A 22,984-nucleotide genomic window follows, 5' to 3' on the forward strand; every position below is an offset into this window, starting at 1 on the left:
TGCCTGCAGGTTTTGTAGGAGACACAGAAAAGGAAGAGCTCAGCTCAGAGCCACAGAATATCCTCAGCTAGTATGTGTCTTGTGCTAACAGCATTATTAATAGAATTATGCTTCCAAAACATACGAATACCAAAGGATCAGATTGTCATGCAGGGATTCAGACGTTTGTGAACATAATACAAGTAATCGGCTAGCAGGGATGTTTCTTACAAGTCTCAGGCAATTAAACCGAGCCTACTATTCTTCACATTCCAAACAAGGTAATACTTAGTTTGGAGCCAAACTCATTTAAAACTTTAGGCACTGAAAATGAAAAAAAAAAAAAAAGATGGACGCATTTGGCAATTCTATATCATTATTATTTAAGTCTCCTCAATTTTACGGCCGGATTACCTTCCATCTCCAAAGACTCCATTCCACAGTCATGACTCTTGTATTAGTAAGAGTCATGCAGGCATTACACAAAGGGCAGCATTGATTTGTTATTCTGTAACTCTATCTGGATAACCAGGGAGATTTTTATTTTGAAAAGATCCTGCTGGAGCTTTTTTTTTCCCCCTCCTTCAAATGCTTGTTAAATGAGTATGTAGCCAGGAAAATGGGACACAGAAAGCAGTAAGATGGATGTGATCTGCACACGTGTTTTTCTCACAAGAAAACAAGTGCAATGCATGTTTAACAAAAGGGAGTAGCTTCAGGGTTATGTTATATAACGGACCCAGATGTAAACTCTTCAATGTATAGCACTCCAGGCAGGTCCATTAGAAAAACTAAACCTTTCTGTTCATAGGAGGCAGGAACAAATTTCTTCTTGAACCATAGCTTAAGAGCTGCTCCTGAATGCCACCACAGCTAGTTTAGACCCAGAAGCTTTGCTCACATGAGCACAGCATCAGGCTGTCTCTGGGTTAATGAGCTATACTAGCAGCCATAATTTCTCTGCGTATCCCATTGATGTTGGTTGGACATCACTGAATGAAAAGAAAATATGCAGCAAACAGAGTGACTAATACATGCATTTAACGCCAAAAAATACTAATGTATCAAGTCAGTGACACAACACAGCAGCTGCAGCCTTAACAGGAGACCAGGTTTTGTTTTATATGGCCAGGTTTTACTAGCATCAGAATGAACAGAAGTTGTTTCACAGAATACCGTCAGGATAGAAATCAAATGTGAATATAGCTGTGTGAAACCTGGACATTTATTTTTAGGTACACACACCCACACACATATGCAGCCTGAATAGTTTGTTCTCCTCCTCTGATACAATTACGGATGCCTCCAGCCAGAACATGAGCCCAGGCTTGCTTTTAACCCAATTTGCCAGTGCCACCCCTATTTAACTACATACTATATCATGTAACAGCTTGAAAAGGGCTTTTTTTTTTTTTCTTTGACTTTTTCTTTCCTCCACATTCTCCCAATGCTATTCAGTTTCTTTTAGCAACACAGTAATTACCATTCCAGATCAAACCCGAAGTTCTGCAATTTAAAGCTCAATACCATATGCCTCCCAAAAAGTGGCAGAGACTGCAGTAATTAAGCCAGGGGAAGAACAGTCTCCCTTTCGCATTACTTCCCATTTTGTTTTCCCACTCAGGCTGAAGGCTTAAACCATTACCTAAGATCCCTTTAGCAAAATACCAATATGGAATCACTGCATGTACTTGCAATTACCTGTCTGTGGCTTATTTACATTTCCACCTCATAAATAGATCTTCGTATGTGAAGAGGCAGGTATCCAAAGTGCTTTCTACAATTAACACAACACGCAGTTATTCAACTTGAATGTTATTCAAGTCAGTCACAGCATTTGCTTCCAAAATTAAATCTGAACAGCTACAGCCAGCTCTTCAGAGAGTGTTTCCAACCTCCTAATCACACCTCATCTCTTTTGAGCTGTGGCCCTCCTTCACCCGTAGCAGTATTTGCTTTACCTTTTGTAAGTTTGGATTGCTTCCATCACTTATATCCTTCCTGAATTCTGTGGTAATATGCAAAGGCTGAAAAATCTTGCTGTAAGCATATGGAGAAAGGGTTGCTAGATTAGATGATTAGTCAGACTGCCGAGAACCTTAGACATGAGATGAAGTGTTCAGTCAGAACATGGGAAGCCCTTCTGCCTAGGACTACTGTGCTGCACTGCCATCCACAGAATCCCTTCTGAGGTTTCTCCGGCACCAGAGGGCACATTCCCATTAACAGATGCAACAAAAAGCAAAGGATTCAGCACTCTGTTCCCTGTTCATCCCTCCTGGCAGCACACAAGCACTCCTGAAACAACTCCCACGGATCACACTAGGCTGCAGGAAGGGCATTTCAAATGTCAACACGCCAAACAGTACTTCTGTTGTGCAAAGGGACTCGTCGCACTCCCATTTGGTGCAGCAGTCTTCAAAATGACTGCATCTAAGCTTCTTGTTAAATGACACCCAAGAACTGTTTAGCTTTTAAATTTAAGGTGAACAGATTAAGTCTCTCAAAAAACAGTAGGTGTGAGAAGCCAGTTGACAGAAGAGCGGGGAAAGAAAAACCCACACTATTAGGTGTCTGGTATTTATTACTTTTTTTAATACAGAGAAGTCACAACAAAATATTCTCTAACAACACACGCAAATGATATCATAACCAATTATTTTAATTTCATCAACATTCATTTTCTATGTACATATTCTTCCATTTGCAAAAGTGCAATCCAAAAATGTCTCAACAAGAAACCTTTACGGACAAGTATATTTTTGAGGGGTTTTCTCACCGGTGGCCTTACAACAGCATGTTTGTTCTCAGTTACCTGGTACAGCAAAATGAAGAGTACATGGGGGGGAAAAAAAAGAAAAGAAAAAAAAAAGAAATTGTGTTAGATGCCTCCCTCGTAGGAATATTCCCTATTTTCCCAACTAAATTCATTATGAATACACTGCTCACTACTGGACACATGAATGCAAATAGACTGGAATAGTCAATGGACTATAGAGCACTGTAATTTTAATGTTTCTGCAGCATTAGACAGAACATGAGTTTCAGCCTGCTCACGTTGGTAGATGTCAAATTATGTATCAGCATGTAAAAGATGTCTACTGTGTTAGTTATGGTTATCAAAACTTACTTTTAAACGTCCTATCAATGGATGAATTCATTTACACATCCAAAATATTAAGTCTATCTAAATGCAAGCCTCTCCTATGGAAAACATCATTAACTACTGGAAAGAAAAGCATTTGCACATGCAACTCCTATTACTATCACAAGGAGTATCGTGCATTTAAGAGTAGAATGAACCTCCAAATCCAGAGGACTGCATTCTCGTTTACAAAACATACTTCAGGCACAGTTTAATCCGACCACAGGCCAGACTAAAAAGAACACACAGCATCAGAAAAATGAAAGGTAGTGAAGAGTAAACTTTAGCCAACAAGCAAAGCAAGCAGCTCCCTACATTGACAAATCATTTCCCTTTTGACACATTTAAAAGCTCAATGACTACTACCAATGCTTGTCATGACAGACATCAAACCAACTGTTGTCTAGTTCAACCTCTTAAGCAGCCATTAAGTCCCAAAGTTCACTCTGACTTCGTACTTATGCAACGCCTAGCCAAAACTCTCATGGCCAAAGGGTGGGCCTGTCTGCTTGACTGGAGTCTGATGCATCTTATTAAAAAAAATAAATCTTACTTGCATTGTGCAGTAACACAAGACCAGTTTTCAGCATCAGCAAGAAGCAGAGAAAGTATTCCCTACAAATTAGGGACAATTTACTTTAGAGGAAAAGTTCAGAGGAATCTTTCTATAGCTCAGCTGGTTTCCATTGAGAATCATTTTACAGTACTACATGTGCTGCTAGCCTGCAGTTGAGAGATGTGCTTTGCAAGAAAAAAGGTATTTCCTCAAGTGGTAGCTAAGACTCACTTAAAATCAGAATTAAAAGGAAAAGGTGATTGAGAACTAAATTGTTGCCTGGGATAGATTTGTAAACAACTTCTTGTTGCTATTAAGACTTTAAACATGCTTTCCCCTCCCCACTTTCTCGGTCTGCTGCATTCTTAATTTTGACTTGAATATATTGTATAACCTTTAACATGTTTGTGTTTTTAAGAAGTGGTCAAATTGCTTTTCTCCACTTCTACTCATTCTCGATTGTCATACATACATATCTTGAGAGGCATCTAAGAAGATAAAGAATTATAAATTAAGCTACTTTAAGGAAAGTAAGTGAACAAGTACTTAGAAGAACTCCACATCCCATTTCTGCCCTACCATGTGCATTGCAGTGACACCTCCCCTCACCAAATGTGTGAAAAAAATGGGTACAGAATGCTACTATTTTGTTACCCTTTCAGTGCATGTGGGGCCTTAGGCTCAAGGCGTGAGTGACTAGCACTCAAGATCAAATACTATATGTATTCTTTATTTTTTATCATGACAGGAGCTTTGTCTTTGCTGTGTGATTTCAGACTGCTACAAGAGTCCAGTATTTATGTATGTGATCTGGTACCCATGGTATTGCCAGACAATGCAGCTCCAAACTACCCTAACTCCAACAGCTTGTGGAAATATACCACTGAAGGTGAAGGGCTCATCCTCCCCAAGGAATTAATTTGAATTATAACTTGATTGCTCTCCATAAGGGAAATCTACACTGCACAGCTAACCAGGTTATCCATCTGCTAGCTAACTTCTTCCAGCCCACGTACACCTGGGCCAGATCCTGTTTCTATGGCCAATGGTTACAGTGCTGGTGCCACTGTAACTGGAGTGGGCATAACTTGGTTTGTGATAGCCACACCAGAACAGTGTTAGAAGTGCCCCAAAGTTCTTCCCACAATTTGTCTTAAAAAGGAAGCAGTTTTCCCCAAACTGTCACAAATAGACCCCCAAGGAACAACTACACATAACCCCAAGAATGTGCTCCAGACACAAACACACAGACAGAAGAGAAGACAGAGCAAGGGGGGAGCCAGTGATGTAGACTATCACAGCCTGTTAATGTTGCTGTTCAGACCAGCGGTGGTGGACCACCAACATAACCGTTACGAGACAGTCCGGTCCTATCCGGATGTGAAAATCATTAACTTGACTTGGCTAGCTTCTAAGGACATTACCACTCAAGTTAGCAGTAAGTGATGTGTGCCAACATAAGCCCTCTATGCAGAGTATTACTTGAAGAGTGGCTAACGCTTAAAGGAGCTAATTTTGCAGTGAAGACAGCCAGGAAATAAAACTGTGAACTTGGCATTTTTTACGCACAGAGAAACATGGATATTCAGTTTGAATTTTATGTGCATGTTAATTTCTTAACTTAGCAGAAAGTGTAACTCTGTCCAGTATACCCAACACTTTCTTAGCTTCTGACTTTTCTGTTTTCCTTCCCAGGGTGTGCAGATTATCAGGGACATTTTTAAGATCATGATTTCAACGGATACACTCTTTGAGATTCTAATTTGGGAAAACCAAGAAACTTCAGAAGAAACAAAAAATAATCCCATCTCATGAAAAGAAACAAAACCCATACCTTGAGTGACCAATCACTCCATAAACAACAAAAAAAAAAATACAAAAATCTCAGCTGGCTTTAGAAGCCAAGTAAAAGATTAACAACCTATTTTAAAACTTTTATTTATGTAAGGGAAAAGTTGGGAGCAAGAAACAAAAATTGCAGATTCTACAGGGCCAACCCCTATGACACAAATTCACTGCCTAACGCATTGACTACTATATACAGCACAGAGGCATGTAGAAAGTAAATACACTAAGTTTGCTTTCTTAAAAAGTCTCCAAGGTTTTTAGATCCTGGACTTACATAATTTTGAAAGACAAAGGTGCAGCAATTAATTGACTTAAAAACTGAGGCCATATGTCATACTAAGTACCTCTCAGATCTTACTGGTCTGATGGCCCAGATCCCACTTCATGGTCCTCTTTCCAAGCCAGTCACACCAGTCTGCAGTAGGCAGCAAAGCCTCAGTCCCAGCAGACACACACAAACATCCCCGTTCAGTTCAGCCTGTTCCTTCCATTTATCACAAGGTCCTAAAATATCTGTGAAGAAATACCTTTAAATAAAGCATTTTAAGATCTCCAGCTTGTTTTGGTATAAACAAATGACCTGACCGCTAACATTACAACACTGGTGGAAGCAGTACGATTGCCGTACAATCCGTCAGAGAAACACACATCAAACATATACGGCAGGAAGACGCTATGCCAAAAAATAACTCAAGGTTGCCTTTTCTGGCATAGATTTACATTCACTTGTCACACTATCTTTGTTTATCCCATCTTGGGAAACCTGAAAGAAAGCCCACTAAGATGACAGTCTGGGGCAAGCTCCTGTGCCCACTGGGACTCGATGATTTCAACAACTACAGGATGATTTCTTTCCAAGGATTCCCCATTTCCACCAAGCTAGAGGGACAACAAGCCTACACAGTTACACCCACTTTCCAACTGGACGTATTTCTCTGTCCCATATATGTCTCCCCATGTCCTTCTTATAAACTGTATTACAATAATACGAAAAATAAAGCCAAATCATTTTAGCTGAACTCTACCCCACACTTGGGATATATTCAAAGGCCATTAAATTGGCTTGCCTCCAACCTTCAGAGATCTCGTCAGGAGGATTCTGGTTTAACAACATGTATATATACATATTCATATGTATACAGACAAAGAAGCTGCTCTTTCGTTAGAAAAGAAAGTAATTTCATCACAGAATGAATCCTATAAAAAGATATGTAATAAAGTTGAAATACCCATAAAATAGCTATTACTAAAGCAAAGCTTTCGTCAATAAGCCTCCAAAACTTTAAATGAAGAAAATGGCTTCACGAAGTGGTAGTCTAGATTTCCACAGTGAGGACACTGCTGGACGTTGCTGTATTCAGAGAAATACTGCATGCCAATCCGTACATCTATTACTGGCTTTCCACAGTGCTTACAGTTCAGTCGAGCCTGTGAAAAAAAATAAAAACACTTTTGAAATAACCAGATTCACCTCCATTCCTTGCCTTTGCTAAACAGACACTCAGCCCTAGCCTCTGGCAAGGCCACAGCTTCAGTCAGGAAAATGACAACCATGGGGCCTTGCTGGTAAGGACGTTTTTCACCCAGACCAGTAACTTACAGGCATACAGAATGGTTGTCACATGAGGTAGCACCTACTGCCCAGCAAAGTCTGGAGAGCGAGTTATTTCCCACTCTGACAGGAGGTACAGAATTTCAGAGCTTACATATATACATATATATATATATGTATGTATAGGTTGTTTTGTGCAATTTCACCTCTGAATAAATTCATGTGCTCACCGTAAGAAGTGCTGTCTCAATAAGCCACAAACGAAGCCCTGAATTGAGGAGATAAACTTCACCTTTGTGAAACTTTACGTTCTTACCATGCAATCCTTACCTTAGTGTTCCCACTGCGTACCTGTTTAGGTCTACATTCGAACATGATCTCTCCATGAGACGTATCAGCATTTTAATCTTTTGGTTTAACAAATGTATAACTTGATCTACTTTATCAGCATGGCGTTGTATCACTTTAAATATCTATTTAAACATTTATAATACGTATCAGGTTATATAAACTTAACACAAACTATTCTCCAGCTGAGACGGGACCAACATTAACTGAATAGGTAGGAGAACTGATTAAAGGTGAAGGGTGAGGAGAGGCAGAGCTATTCATGGTCAACAGAAACAACAGCAACAGAGCCTTCAGGAGACATCTAGCTGAGATATCCAGCCCATTTTCTGTGCAGAAAGCAACAGGCAGTGTGAAAGCTCAGCAGGGAGCATGAAACACTCAGGAGAAGCAGGAGGTTTAAGACCACAAAGGAGGTTAAGAAGTAAAGGTGGCAAATGAGCAGTGTGGGCTTGATCTGTACCGCAGTTTAACCTCTCAGCCTCACGTGCTAACAAAAGCTTCAGCTCTTCATTGAAAAGAACACCAAATGATTTTCTATAGCAACCTTGACTTAAGGGATTTTCTTGGGAGGAGGACAGGAAGCAATTATTAAAGTACTACTGCTGTTGAGACAAGACTCAAAAAGAAGCAAAGCATGAAGTCCACAGATAGCTGCTTTGCTTGACAAGCAGAAATTCTGAGAAATGCAGTCTAATGGGGCATAGATTTATGGTGATTTTCTTAAAATGTGGGTTTTCCCCTTGCTGGTGTCCAGCCCACCACCTAGCTGCCATCAACCTGACAGTGGATGTAGTTCATTATCCTATACACATATTCTTGAAGTATAATGAAATATTTTGAAATAAGGTATAAAATTATTCAAAACAAGAAATTAGCAAGGCAATTCAGAGTTAAATTATATACCATATTTAAATGTCATTCCTCTATATGCAGAATCATCTGTAACAATACCAGTGAAACAATGACACACATTACCCAGCAATCAGTAGCTGAAGCTAGTGGTTTTATATTCAGATCTATTATTTACCCTGTACTGTCATACTGTCCATTAATCATACAATTAAGACTCTTTTAGAATGAGACCTTAATTCCTGTCTTGTACATTCAAAAGAAGCAATTCAGATTTAAATTTCCTGAATTTTACAGAGCTAGTAAGTTAGCATCTGTGTTTTATCTTTAAAAGTCCCTATTTAAAAAAAGCTGCAATCTCAAGAGGCACAAAAAGGGAGGCATCTCTGCCTTTTGTTGCAGTCATTAACAATGTAATTTTATCCAGTACCAGCAACTCCACTTGTCTTGTGATCAACACATCTTGGTAAATATGTTAAATTTAAAATTAAACAGTGTGTCACATATTGGTAAAGCTCTATTAGAGATTGCTCTCATATTGCCACATCTTCAAGGGCAGCAACTGTCTTCCTTTTAAGCCTCACTCAGAACTAACACTGCTAGAGCTTAGAAATTTTTAATCTTAAGAAATTAAGAGACTGCAAATCTTTATGGAAAGCATTCACAAAACCATGAAGTGACCATTCTTGGAACACCTGCTCTAACCCCGTTACAAACCCTGCGTGTCAGGAGCCAGCCACTGCCTTCTGACACGCCAGAAGGAACCACTGAGCTGCACCTACAAAAACAACACCTGGTGCTATTCACACGACTGCCTACAATGGGTCACCCCTACCTCCGCAACACAACTTTGCTGAGCTTTGAGACCTCAAACAGAAAAACGTCTTGAATACTGCTGATGGTCCTGCTGCATCAGGCATGTACCTACTTTGGAGTAAACTGAGGCTCTTTCCCACGCAAGATATAAATGAGGTGAGCACTTAATGAAAGCTAGGTTTCTTCAGGCTGTAGCAGAGTACCATCAGCACAGTCAATTGCAGCAAAGATTAAGGAGAGATGGGTAATCTCCAAACACAAAGACTCTTAGACTTTTAGATTTCCTCATCTTTTTTGCAATGATCATCTTATGACAGAACTCAACTCAAGCAACTAGAAGAACCTTGAATGCACATATCATCTGCTAAAAAAATGTGCAAATATTATTAAAATACTACTAGAATTTTACCTGATGCCAAAGGTAATGCCTAATGATCATCCCAAGCACCAGCTTTAATTGTGAATGCATTTAAAGGGGCTTTAATTAAAAAAAAAAAAACGTAATCACCGACTGTTACATTAGCTTTTGTCTAGCTATAGGCCTTCATGCTATGTAAATTAAGATAAAGGGACATGAGCTCTGCTTTCTTATACTACACGCATAGGCTGAAAAAGAAGGATGGAGGAAGGGAAGGGAGGAGAGAAACACAAACCTTTGCTTTATTTATCATCAATTGGAATCTCACCTTAGGAATCTTACTTATCGAGGATACTGACCTGACAACAGGGAGATGCTGCCAGAATATCGTAGGTATACATAGTTCCCAGCTGATGCCAGCTTCCATCCCATCGGGACTTGCACTTAATGCAGATAATTTTGTGAACCCCTTCTAAGCAGTCTACACAAACAGCATAGAGATGCATAAGCCTTCCTGTGGACAGGAAACACACTTCTTAAGGAGACTGTAACAGAAGATTAAAACAGACATTTCCTGCAATGTGTTATTTGCCCTTTAGTGTTACAAATCACACCTTATTAAGATCTTTTTGAAAAGGGTGAACAATAAGTAAAAAATATTTCTCAATCACAAACACATAGGACTTAACTGAAGCTATTTTCCATTAATGCAAAATTCAGGAATCAGTCATCATCCTGCCCACTCTAAACCCCATTCCTTTAGTTGCTGGTAGACCTTAGCAAAGTATTTTGTAAAAGAAGTTGCTTAAGCTACATGAGCAGATGCCAAATTAAGCTATGTGATCAGCTGCCATTTTTACATGAAGACGACTACCCTAGCTTCATCCCCACCTGACAGAAGAAGTGGAGAAGTGTTGAAGCTTTTTAATAAGACTCATCTAACAACTTGCCAAAATCTTCCAGCAAACAGGTAACTAAGAACCTAATACTCTTCACGGAAAAAAAGTAACAGCCAGAAGAACTTTCTTTCCTGTACTTTTTCCTCTTGATTCATTTGCAGTAACTATATTTGAAAACATATGTTACACATACAATTTTATCATGCCACACAGAACGATGAATCTATCGAGCTCTCCCATGAACTTAGGTTCTGCACAAACAATGATTTCAAAAGCTGAGTTATACTGCCTTCTGTAAAAATCAAGTGGTTCAGACTTCAACATGAAATACTTTCTGCACAAAAAGGTCACTGAACTCAACAATTTGAAATCCAACATGCAAATTTCCCACAAAACAAAAAGCCCTGCACAAACTACAAAGATCTGCTATCCAGATTAAGCCTGATTTGTAGTGGCTAGTTGTTTAGTGGGCTTTAGGCGGACTGATGCAGAGTATAATTCTGTAGTATACCAGGTTTTGCACTGCTATACAAGAAAAAGTTAGGAAGTAATGTAGTTACAAACAAGACTGTGCTTATCTTGGATTACGATTTGTGCCCTTCAGCACCAAAGGCCTGCACACATCACAATTCGTAATTTAAGGAGCACACACATGGTGTACCTTTTTTCTAGATATATGGAATAAAATATTAAAAATTGCTGACTAGTAACTAGGTACTTTAAAGATAACAGATTGTTTATTAACTTTTCTTTTTTAAGCCGATTGTTTTAGAAAAATGAGAAAGAAAATCAGATTCTACCTAAAATATATATAAACCATATAGTTGCCAGTATGAGCTGATAAATTCAGTAACTCCACATCAGGCTGTTCAGCTCTAGAGAATGTGATGTGACGAGACTGAAGAGCAAATATAATAAGCTCTGTTTCTAAAGTGAACAACAAGAGATGGGAGCCTTTCAAATAACTCCATGTGCTAAAGCTTTGTGTTGAGTAGGAAGACAAATAATTTTCCTGAACTGAAGTTCTCTGCTTCTGCATATTAAGATGCTACATTTCCCCACCACTTGATTTTCACAATCCTTGCTATATAGGAAATGAGACTCCTTTTACCAGGCATGTTTAAGATATCAGAAGTGATTTTCATTACTGAAGAGAAAATAACACCCTGAAACAGCACCCTTTCAAGCGTAATTTCATTTCAAAGCATACTCCTGATAATAAACCCTTTTACCCAGGACAAGGAGGTAAAAATTTTAACAATTAATTATTCACAGCACGTTGTCTGAGCAAGTTTTTCAGGTGTATCATCCAATGGGTAAGAAGCAATTAACTAAAATATAAAAAATAAAATAAAAAATAGTTCAGCAGTTTCATTCTTAGTGGCAAACAATAAGAAGTGGCAAGTTTCACTATTACTAAACCATCTATTAGCGCTGATAAGATCACAAGCATGTTGTGTATGCCTCCTCACAGAAGCAAACAAGCACGGTTATCTCACACAGGTATATTCTGTTTATCCTGGAGAATTTTCAGCTTGTATGTTTGTCTGTCACTTTTTCCCCTCGAAAATACATTAGGTAAGACAGAAACAAGAATGTTAGCATGAATACAGTTCAGTGACTTAGCACGCCATGATTTAAATAAAGGAAAAAAATACAAAGCTTGTTGAGCAAAGGAATGTTACATAATAGATGTTATAACCATGCATGAAACATAACAAATTTATGGAACGGAGAGAAACTTAAATGCTAAAATACCTCCTGCTAATGCATTCCCATAACACTTTTCAACATATAAGTTTATGTTTTTGAAAAACAACCTAGGAATAGTTTCTATGGCTTATGTTAGCCATGCTGGCTGCCAGCAGACTGCAGAACAGATGTGTTTTGCCATGTACCACCTTGATCACTTAGTTTCAGACATACCTCTCAGGAAGAGCTGAAGCTCATCCCAGCTCATGTTTTGTTGTTGCTTTGTTTTGTTTTTTTTGCTCTAGGAGAAGAAAAATGATACATGCCTTGCTCCCAGCTCAGCAGGGAGCTGGGACATGGTCAGGATGCTGCTCAAACTGGCAGCAATTTGGGACCAAATCTAAAGCCCCCACTACCTCAACGCCACTTCATCCCAGCATAATAAAAGCTTACTTTCACTGTCTAATTTCTCCAGGCCACAGAAATAGTCTTTGCCAGGACTGCACTAACACATGCCAAACTACAGTCCTTGCCATGTTAAAAAAAACACAACAACAAACAAAAACAAACAACACAAAACACTATGTGCAATAAAATGAAACTGATATTCTCTAGGCTGAAAGCAGATGAGAGCCACAAGTGGTGATACAAATATGACTTTCATTGATGCTGCAGTACAGCATGCTTAACATAAAAAGTTGTTTAAAAGGCTGATGTATGTCTTGGAGCAAAACTCACAACACATAAATCAGTACGTACACACTGCAGAACAGGGTGGCTATAGTCTACTTAGAAATTAGATGAAATGTCTGCTGGTTATTAAAACCAAAAGCAAGGCATGGATCTTTCTACACATTTGCTTTTTGTAATTCATTCCTAACCATTTCAGCCTGACCCACACCATAATCTAGATGTGACTCCAGCCTTTACAAAACTGCTCAGAAATGCAGAATCATGATGAAAATCTAAAATGGGGGGAGGGTGAGGAAAGATGGAAGAGGAAGCAGTCCCATCACAGAATGAAACCTAGCATGACTGACAGACAACCTGTACCTTGAAGGTGACAGGGAACATCATATTCAATTTCATCGTGTCTTGATGGGCTAAGGAACAGGGTTCCATCCACCAGCGGAAACTGTTCAAACACTGGCAGTGCCCTGTGGCACAGCGCACAGTTTACAACGTTCCTGTGGCTGGCGCTAAGAGCAGCAAGAATAAACTTCCGCAGGTCCTCCCCTTGGCCCACTTGGGCGTCATCTTCCATTCGCACATGGAAAGTATTCAATTTATGCCTGGGGATGTGAGTGAGAAGCTCAGACAGGTCGAGCCTTCTCAGAAACTGCACGGGGGCGTCGAAGTGTCCCGATCGATGTGCTTGCAAACCGGCTGCCCCGTAATCGAAGTGCGCGTTCCTGAACATGCCCCCACCGGCCATGTTCTTCTTGTGCGGCTCCAGGTGAATGGCGTTCTTCAGGAATTCTCCCAAGTACCGCGAGGAACGGGGGCCGCTGAAGTGGGTGGGGGCAAGAATCGAGTAGCCGGTGGGTGGGGACTGGCCGGGAGAGACGCACGGGGAGCGAACCGCGTAGCTCCCGCCTATGACACCCTTCTCCTGGGAGTTCTGCCTGTCCATCGAGTGCCTTCGCTGGATGTCGTGACTTAAGCCTTTCTGCGGCTTGTTGGCTGGCCTGCCCTTTTTGGCTTCCTCTGCTGACTCCGCCATAGACCTTCCCGTGCTCTTCTCCAACACAGACTTCTTCTTCTTGTCATCCTGCATTCGTTTCACCTGGTACCAGTCAGTGTCTTTCTTCAAATGACCCTGCCCGCACCGACAGGAGCAGAAGCGGAACGCGAGGTCGTATCCCTTCTTTGTCCACATGTTTTGGCGACACTGCTTTTCGTTCCAGCTCCTCGCTCTGCCGATGCAATTGAACTGGACCAGAATGCTGCTCTCCCACTCGTAGAAGCACTGAAGGTGCATCCAGGTGCTGTAAGGGCAGTGCTCGTTGTTGCATATGACCTTCTGGTAGTCATCCTTCTCGAGGTCCACTGGCCTTCCAAAGCTGCAGATCAGTGGAGTAGCACAAGGGGCTTCTGTGGAACATAAAGCAGACAGATTAATAACAGGCTGCTCCTGGCCTGCACATCACACCACTCGTTTAAATGTCGTGCCAAATACAAACAAGAGTTCTTATGCATGATCCGTACTATCAAAGAGCCCACAAGCACTAGGTCTGGGTCAGAATAACAAATAATCTTTGCTATAGCTCTTTTTTTTTTTTTTTTTTTTTTTTTAAGCAATGAAGGAAGAAGAAAACAAAAAGACAACACAGCTTGTTCAGCACTCAAAGCCAAAGCACCTCAGAAGTCTTAACCTTCCTCGAGGCTCTGTGGACACTGCTGCAAACCAAGCATTAAGAAGTAAGGAGAAAGCTTTGTGGACATTTCTGGAGGGTTGCTTTGAAGCCTGAGAGGCAACATGGGAAGAACACATAGAAGTGCTTGTTTGAAAAACAAGCAGGATATACAACTGGGCTTTGTGATCATAAGGAGAGGCAGGAATTGATCTTGTCTTTGGGACTGAGCAAGGGACGATGGATAGGGAGAGAAGCGGGAAGCAGAGGACTTTGAACAGCGAGACAAACAGATCATGTTTCTTGTACAAAAAGGAGGCCCTTCGTTATGTTTTCAGGCAAACACAGGATATGCCACCATTACTGACCTACCTGATAGATAAATTTCACAAACCAAATAGTTCTGTAACACAGATAAAGACCAAACGCCACGTGGTCTTTTATCAGCAAAACAGCAGCCTTTGCTATATCCTTGAGCAAAGAACAGAGTATTTCAGTTCTCTCCCTGTAACAGTATCACCTACACAAAGATGTTCTGTATTTACGACCAAGGACATTTTCCCCTCCCTCACCTAAGTGCCACAGATCACAAACTACTCCAATTTCTGACTGCATTGGTGTAGCTGCAAGGCACAAAAAAAAAGAAAAAAAAAGGAAATTCTCATCGGAACTTTCCACTGGATCTTAAGTGAGTCTAATTCCCACTCCAAAACAAGGTTCTCAGATGCTTAGTCAAATATTACCAAGATTTCTTCTGTGTATTTCTAACGTCTTACTTCCTCAAAAGACACCGCTCCAATAGGACTGGCAGGCTGCCTTTTTACCTCTGCATTACTGCATTCAAACAATCACACACTTCTTTAGGGTTTTCCCCGGTCAAGTGCTGCCTCACCCAGCGCAAAAAGCTGCCAGGAGCTCCCGAATCCTGCTCAGAGCTCCAGGACTTGCAAGGGAGACACACCGAGCCTCATCACAAGAGTCTGCTGCCAACTGTGTCTTTTTCCTTAGGATTTCAAGCTTCTACCTGATGAACAGGGAAAAGAAAACTCAATTGTGTTCTTCTTAATCCAGCTCATCACTGCTTGAATGAATAATACAACATAATTTGCACCAAGCTAACAGGTTTTATGCTGTTTCCTTTCCTGGTATTCAAGACATTAAATAACAGGCACACAGCAGCAACACAAAGTAGGTTTTGCAGCAACAGGTCATTGGCATGCTACTGTTTTTGCCCCTTTCCAAAAATTCTGCAAGCAAGCAAACAAAACACCTTCAGTAAATTCAAGACCACTGAAGTTCTTCAAACTTATTTACCCAGAACACGCGGGCACAAGGAGTACAAGAAAATTCTCCCAAGCCATCCCCTGGAACGTGCTACATCCTCAACTCATTTTTCTGCCTCTGTTTCACACACCAGAAACAGCACAGTTGCAAGGAGAACTCGCCGCAATACCCTTCCTTCAGGGACTGACTATAAACTGCAACAAAGGTGCATTCCCAAGAACATTCTCCTGAAGCAAAAAAAAAGCCTGTTTCAGTTCAAAATACTGACTCGTTCAGTCATTCAAAAGGAAAAGAAGACAGGTTACCAAACTGGAGAGAACATGCTAGGTAAGAGAAGCATTGCCTCGGGACTTTTGGGAAGTTCCTTCTATAGAGGCAACGTGATATTCCTGCTGCTTGTCTCAGGTCTCCAAAAGGCATGCTGAGAACACACAGGCTTTGGGATGTCATCTGAGAGGTATGAATTGTATTGGCAACCAATGACTAATTTTTCCTCCGTGTTTTTACTCTGTATTATTGAGTGTAATGTCACTGTCTAAATGCAAAAGTGAGTAATTTATCTACTTGGAGTCAAAATCTGTCATTTTACCAATTCACAGAGTTCTCCATCCATTCTCCCAGGCCGTTACCTTTGATTCAAGTCACACCACGCCACACCAAGCATCTCTGCAAAGTTTTTCGCTATTTGCCGTTCTTTTATCATACTTAGGATCTGAAAGCATAGTTTGCAATAGTAGCATCTGATGCAGTTTATCTCCGAAAAGTCAGTTAAATTGAAACCTTTCAAAGCTCCTCATCGAAAGTCAGATGTGCTGCAAGATATGAGAGGTACCACTACGAACAGCTCTCACTATGCATTTCCCACATTTATCTATTCCGGCCCATATTCATTGCCACCACTGACAGAAGGCAGGAAGAAAGGACATGCCAACAATCCACTTATGCTCCCCCTGTGTTTCAGAGTGTAAATGTTCTAACAGTCGTGCATATAATTATAGCTGACAGCCCAGGGAGTTACTACACAGCCACGTCTAGAGAACCTCCAGTTAAGAATAAAGACTTTGCACTTGTTCATCCATACCAGCATAGTTAACCGACTAGAAAACAAAAGCATTTCATTAATGAGACTTTGAACACGGTCCTGATTTTGGATGGAAAAAAATACTTGATCTCTAACCCTCTAAGAAGTTTACTGCCTCTTTGTCATGTGGACAAGAAATTAGATTAATAAAGTGGCTGAAATGCAGGGAAACAAACAAACCAGTCTGTGTATTCCCCTCAATGTACTCACAACTATTTGATTACTATAATGTTCTGTATGTCTAGAGGCTCTTTTAAAGTGTGACTTTCAACAGATTCCTCCCCTTTGTACTGGTCCATCACCAGGACTGTGAAATGTGATCTTCTCCAGCTCTTCCTTGAGAACTTAAAGCTGTCAGATTACCTAAGAATTTGCTACCTATGATAACTATGAGGAAGAAAAACATTCTGTTTTTGGACAGCAATGCCTTTTTTTCCATATTTAAGTTAATTAGATAACAACTTTATCAGACATTTCCTCACCTCATCTTCTACCCACTCCATGTAAATTAGCTGGTCACACAACCGTCATAGCAGAAGCAAGCGTAGGATAGCCAGAAGACAGCAACAGAGCAAACAAAGAGTCTTATCCCACACAGAAGACCCCACCAAATTGCTAATCAGTGGCACCAAAATTACAGATAATTCGTAGAAGCAGAAACACCAGCATTCAGATTACTTAGTATGGGATCCACACTAGCAAATGTGAAGAGCTCTTCCCATCAATTCACACCCTTCAAAGTGCTCTGCGTTATTTCATCAACATTTTATAAATGAGACTAAGCACTTATTACAGAATTACAGAACTTTAAACATTCTCGTTATCAAGCCCTTCTAGTTCCTATCAATTAGAAATGATTTTTAAGATTATTCCTCAGAAAGACAGAGGTAAGATCACTGCACTCATGTTTTATGGTAACTGTACTTCAGTTACTGCCAAGAGCGACCCACAATAAGCCTCTTCTGTGTAAAGAGAATTTCACGTGAGCCAAACTGCCCATCCACACATGGCAGCCCCAAGCTGATTTGTCACCTAAATATAACCGGACTCCAAGTACCTAACACTTCATCAGATTTCTGGTTTCCAAAGTTACAAAAAATAAACTTCAGGAAAAATTAAAGGCTAACATGTATCAGAGAAGCATCCATTCTCCTAGCAGACCCTTTTGAAAGAAAGCCTCACTGACCATAAAAGTACCTCTATTTTACCTTTCAGTTTCAAGATGTCTTTCAGAGCCTGAGAGAACAACACAAGGCAGCAGGTAGCTTTGTGCAGCAGAACAGCTCTGGTGTTTAGACACAAGTGTCCTGCTGTAGCAGAAAGGCTGCTGATTTGGAACCACAGCTGCACAATGACTTGTCCAAGAAGTTACGGTTCCACAATAGATGTTTTCTCATATTCCTCTGTAGTGATTTTGATCAGTAATTCTGAAACTCGGTGTATGGAGCAGCACATACATGCCCTCTAAAATAGAAATGAGAAATAATATTCCAAACAAACATACATCTAAGCAAAGATATCTGACTACTTAAACAAGGTTGTATTTTTGACAGAACTGCCATAAAATTAACTTTTCTTTCAAAAACAAGAGCATGAAAGAAGACTGCAAGGAGCTGGCCTGGGTGTTTGGCTTTTTCTCAGATTTTCTGTTCAGGTTTAAACATCAGCAGAAGTCAGAAACACAAACAGAGGATTGAGATAAATGTCCTTCAAAATGGAAGGCATCAACCTGTTTCTACATTTAACAAAAAGCCTTTAATACAGTATATGAAGGCCACCCTTGCCATGCAATGACACTAACGAAAGCAGCAGAATAACAACTGTCTGAGGAACGTCTCTCTGGTGAAGTAAATGGAGGAGAATGTTGTTTACTTCTGTTTACACACCCATCAGAAAACCAAAGGCGCAACCAGCAAGCCAAACGCAATGACTCTACGGCCTCAGTTTCATGACTGCTCTCATTTGTTCTGAATCCTAAATGCAGATGCCTGAAGCAAAATTTGCTCTTCCCCCCATGTTCCCACATTACCCATTGTGCAAGCACCAGAGATTTTCAGTCAGTGAACAGAAACAGATAATTATTTCCTGTACTCGCCAGCGTAGGTTTCAGCTCCCCCCCCCCCCCCCCCCACACACTTAGGAGTGCCAGTGAAGCTCAGGGGTGGTATTAACAGTGTAAGGCTGGGGCAGAGGAAGAAAAAGTGTGGTGCTGCTGGAAGAGGCAGTCCTATTATCATTGTAAAGCAACTGAGAGCAAACAGGTTTTTACGGATCTGGGAAAAAGTAGTTTAAAAAAAAAAAAAAAAAGCTAAGGTCTTGGCACTGAGTCAGCTGCAAGACACCTACTACAGCCTGGTTTTGGTCTACCGTCACTCTAGCACCTCACCATCTATGCCAAGGACACTTTGCCAGCACATTCCCTCAGCTAGAAAGGGTACCTGTGGGGCACATACATTACACTTTAACCTACATTACCACCTTCACATGAACAGGGCTCTCTTCACAACCCTACACATCCAAAAATTGTTCACCCTGCCAGCCCGAACCGGAGTTGAGCCCTGTCTGTGGACGGCTACTCCCCACCAACCACCTGCATGAATCTTGAGAGCTTCTCCTACCATCAGGATAGCTTTATTTTAATTGAAGTCAGGCAATACTATTGTGCTAGTGCAACTATAAAAAGAAAAAAAAAAAAAAAGTAAAGACAACAGCAATGAAACAGGCTGAAAACTTGTATTAATTGCCCAATGTGTTTGCTCTGGTAAACCCTGAAATATAATCTGACATGCAAAAAATTACCAAGAAGTAACAAAAGGGTATTGCCATATGCATAACGAGCTAAACAGCACAAATCATACAGCACTACAGAAATGATCACTCATCTTCCTAGAAGCCTGAACGCAGCAGGAAGAATACACTGGGAAAAAATGTTTCACAAGTGGATCCAAAAGGCAGGCTTGGATGTTCAGTGCAGCAGCAGCAACAACATATAGCAGCAGAAAAACAGTACAAGAAGTCTTTCAAAACAGCTTGGCTCACTGCTTGCATTGAAAACGCTCACTGACGATGACTGATACCTATCCAAAACTTCTTAGGCAATCTACGCAGACTGATTAACATTAAAGTTTCCAGACTTTCTCTTGAAGGGCGGGGAAGAAACAGGACAACAGTACCTGCTAAGCCACCCAAAACACAGGCTTTTTCTCTCATGAGACTCCCTGTAACATTCTTGGACAGAAAAGCCAACACTACAAGTCCATCTTCAGCCATCAGCAGAGCAGGACAGCGCAGGCTGACATTTCACCTGGCACAGTGTAGTAGCAGTGGTCAATATTTACACTTGGAAGGGTCTTAAAGAGAAAAAAAAGGGTCTAAAAGAGAACACAAGCCATAAGCAGCCTGGCTCTACCTGGCAGCTCACCCAACGGGCAGGATGTCACAAGCGAGTAGTCACATGAAGTGACCACCTTCCCTTTCTCGAGGGAGGATTTCAGGTAAGCTGGGGTTACTAAACCCTGGTTCAGCTGGAAACTCAGATGATGAGAGTCCTGGGCTGTACAGCAAATGCTAGAACCACCTCCACGCACTTCACTTACACTGACTTCACGCCCAGCCTCCAAAGGAGTTTCTTCCCCCGGAAAATCTGAGGAAGGCCTAACCACAAAGCAGAGGCAATGGAAATCATGAAGGCTGAAGTCGTACCTGTCACATTAACACCTGCTAACTTGAAGCACAGCCAGAACAAATGCCTGTTTATGAAATCTGCGATTAGCACATGATACACAGTTGCTGTTATCTACGGCTCTCACTCAACCACCCACTCCCAGTTCAGCCATCACCTCACCAAAGTCAGGAAAATCAAGAGCAGAACCATACAAACTAAGGACGGGAGGCACCCACATCAGCACAGTAGCTCTGCAGTTTGCTTGCACAGCCATCTGTGCTCCAAGCTGGACCAACTCTGCCTACACAGCTGAAACCCATCATAAGAATTCATATGGTCTTAAAGAAATCACCAGAATCTGCAAGGTTATCATCATCCAGCTAACCTAGCCAATTCTTTCCATTTAGTCATCAAAACACAGAACAACTCAATCGCCAGCTTTGGCTTTGGTTCAGGATGTAGAGAGTCTTGCTGCATAGGAAAAATCCTGCCCTGACTTGATGTATACCCTCAGTCCAACTGAAAGCATCACCAGTCCACCATACCAAGGAGAACAGACCCACCAGGACAACTAACGCCAACACACTCCTGATCCTACCACACAAATCCTGGGTTGGCATCGCCAGGCCAGGTAAGGAGCAGTCCCCTCTGTGCCACAAGCAATTGTGCTGAGGTCAAGAAGACTCCTTGCACTGCTCCATGTAAAGTGGATGTTTACGGTGTCCTCTATCATGGTGAATGCAGAGATTGGTGATTATCCCAAGAGTGGTGGGCTTTAATGTCTTCTGAACCTTGGCTGTCGCTTTGTCCACACCTGGATCATACAATCATCCTCACAGCGAAGCATTTCCACCAATAAATTCTTTTACTGTAGCCTTCCAACAGCCTTCAATACCTTGAAACGTTACAGTAAACTCACCCTCATGTCTGATGAAACAGATATCCTAATAACTAAAGCAGACTAGAATGCACCTGCCCTAGCAAGTTTTCAGTGGCAAATTCCACCTTAAGCTGGGAATAAAGGGATAAATGTGGCAAGAGAGAAAGTAGATGCCTTAATACCAAGCACAGACGTGGACTGGATTTGCCCAGAATCAGCCAGCTAGCCACGAGGCCCTGCCCAAAAGCACAACAGTAAAGGGACAAAACGCTGAATCAAATGGTATCTTTTCCAGCTTTAAGTCTAGGGGTGTTTGTACCACTGGTCTATACTTTCCCAGTTTGAACAGGACAGTATTTTTACTCTCATGTGAAAGGCTGAGCAACCGGTAGAAGCTCAGTGGGAAGCGGGGGACGCAGCCTCCCTAGCTGCTGCATCCAGCGTCTCAGCGCGATGACGGCTCCAGAGGCTGGAGCTGTCACTTCCAATCGACGTCCCTCTCACAACGCTGTGCTGGCTCCCAGCCCGGCCTGCGTGCCACCTCTGGCACCCGCGCAGCACGCAGAGGCCTCAGCTGCACGCCGCTCCCAAAATGGTATCCTGCAGCACAGCAGCGGAGCCAGGGAATGCCAGGCACACTCAGCAGCCAGGCTCTGACTGGAGCTATCTCCTCTCCCAGCGAGCATTCGAGACGGGAACAGCAGCAATATCCCACTCAAGCCCTGGCAGGAAGACTGAAAGGCTCTGCCATCGTGAGAGAGAGAGAGAAAGATAAAGGTTAGAGTGAATGCTCTCCAGATAAATGTCACTGAAGTCTACTGGGAAATGCGAGCGCTCCACTCAAAATCCTGCCAGCTTTCAAAATGGAATTATCCACTCCAGTGACTAGATTACTACTTCAAGAGGCCTGTTTGAAATTATTTGAATTTCTATGAAAACTGTTTAAAGAAAGCCCATGCCCTACTAATGCTGTTGTAATTCAGATACCTCGAAGATTAGCTGGATTATCTTTCCCTGAGCTATATGCAAGGTTTACCTCTATTTTTCCTCGCATGTGCTGTAGGAAGAAAAGCAGAGAAGGAAGGATGCCTGCCAGTCTTTATGCTACTTTCATATCAAAGGATGTGTCAATATGCAAGGCTGTAAGCAAGGCTGAAGAAAACTTACAGACGTCTCCCAGGACTAGAAGCTGTTTTGTCACTGCTTGTTGGATCACTACGAGGAAGAAACAGGATGAGTACACACAAAGTGAAGCAATCAGTTCAAAAACTGTGTTTCCTCACATGGAACCTAACAAACATCGAGCGTAACCCTTACTCATGTAAGCTTTACGCTTCAACCAGTGATTGACTGATCACACGAACACAGAGCACAGTTGGGCCCTGATACCCATTTTGAGAGCAAGTAACTTAAAAAAAAAATATATTAAATGCATACTTGCTCATATGAAAGGATATTTATTTTATTCAGCAACACCATAGACACGATCCCATTTGCAAATGCCTGGCATTTGCCATAAAAGGATGTAACTGCACAGCTTTAAAAATTCCCAAACTAAGATAAAGTGCTCTCGAAACCAATTTGCATTGATCGAGACAGTGGAATTTGCATTCAGCTGATTTCTGCAGTTAGAAGAACTCAACAGAATTAGGAAGAAAAATGGTTCTCCTTTACAA

General features: G+C 41.4%; 1 protein-coding gene across 5 annotated transcripts in view; it reads right to left on the minus strand.

The window, feature by feature from the left end:
- The window catches only part of HECA (hdc homolog, cell cycle regulator), a 79,090-nt gene that overhangs the window by 50,356 nt on the left and 5,750 nt on the right, over positions 1-22,984 (minus strand). The window contains exons 2-5 of one of the 5 annotated variants that reach the window (XR_014691528.1): positions 13,099-14,139; positions 9,814-9,968; positions 5,873-6,956; positions 2,553-2,794 (exon numbers count right to left, since the gene is read on the minus strand). Coding sequence is in view for 2 of the 5 variants with exons in the window: in XM_084514691.1 (XP_084370817.1) it covers positions 6,792-6,956; positions 9,814-9,968; positions 13,099-14,139 (1,361 nt within the window). In the remaining 3 variants the exon portion in view is untranslated. Of the gene's footprint in view, positions 1-2,552; positions 6,957-9,813; positions 9,969-13,098; positions 14,140-22,984 lie in introns of those variants that run through there. The other 4 variants (XM_084514691.1, XR_014691526.1, XR_014691527.1 and 1 more) reach the window with 4 other exon arrangements.

The sequence above is a fragment of the Aythya ferina genome (genome assembly GCF_964211825.1).
Source record: "Aythya ferina genome assembly, chromosome: 3".
NCBI lineage: Eukaryota > Metazoa > Chordata > Aves > Anseriformes > Anatidae > Aythya > Aythya ferina.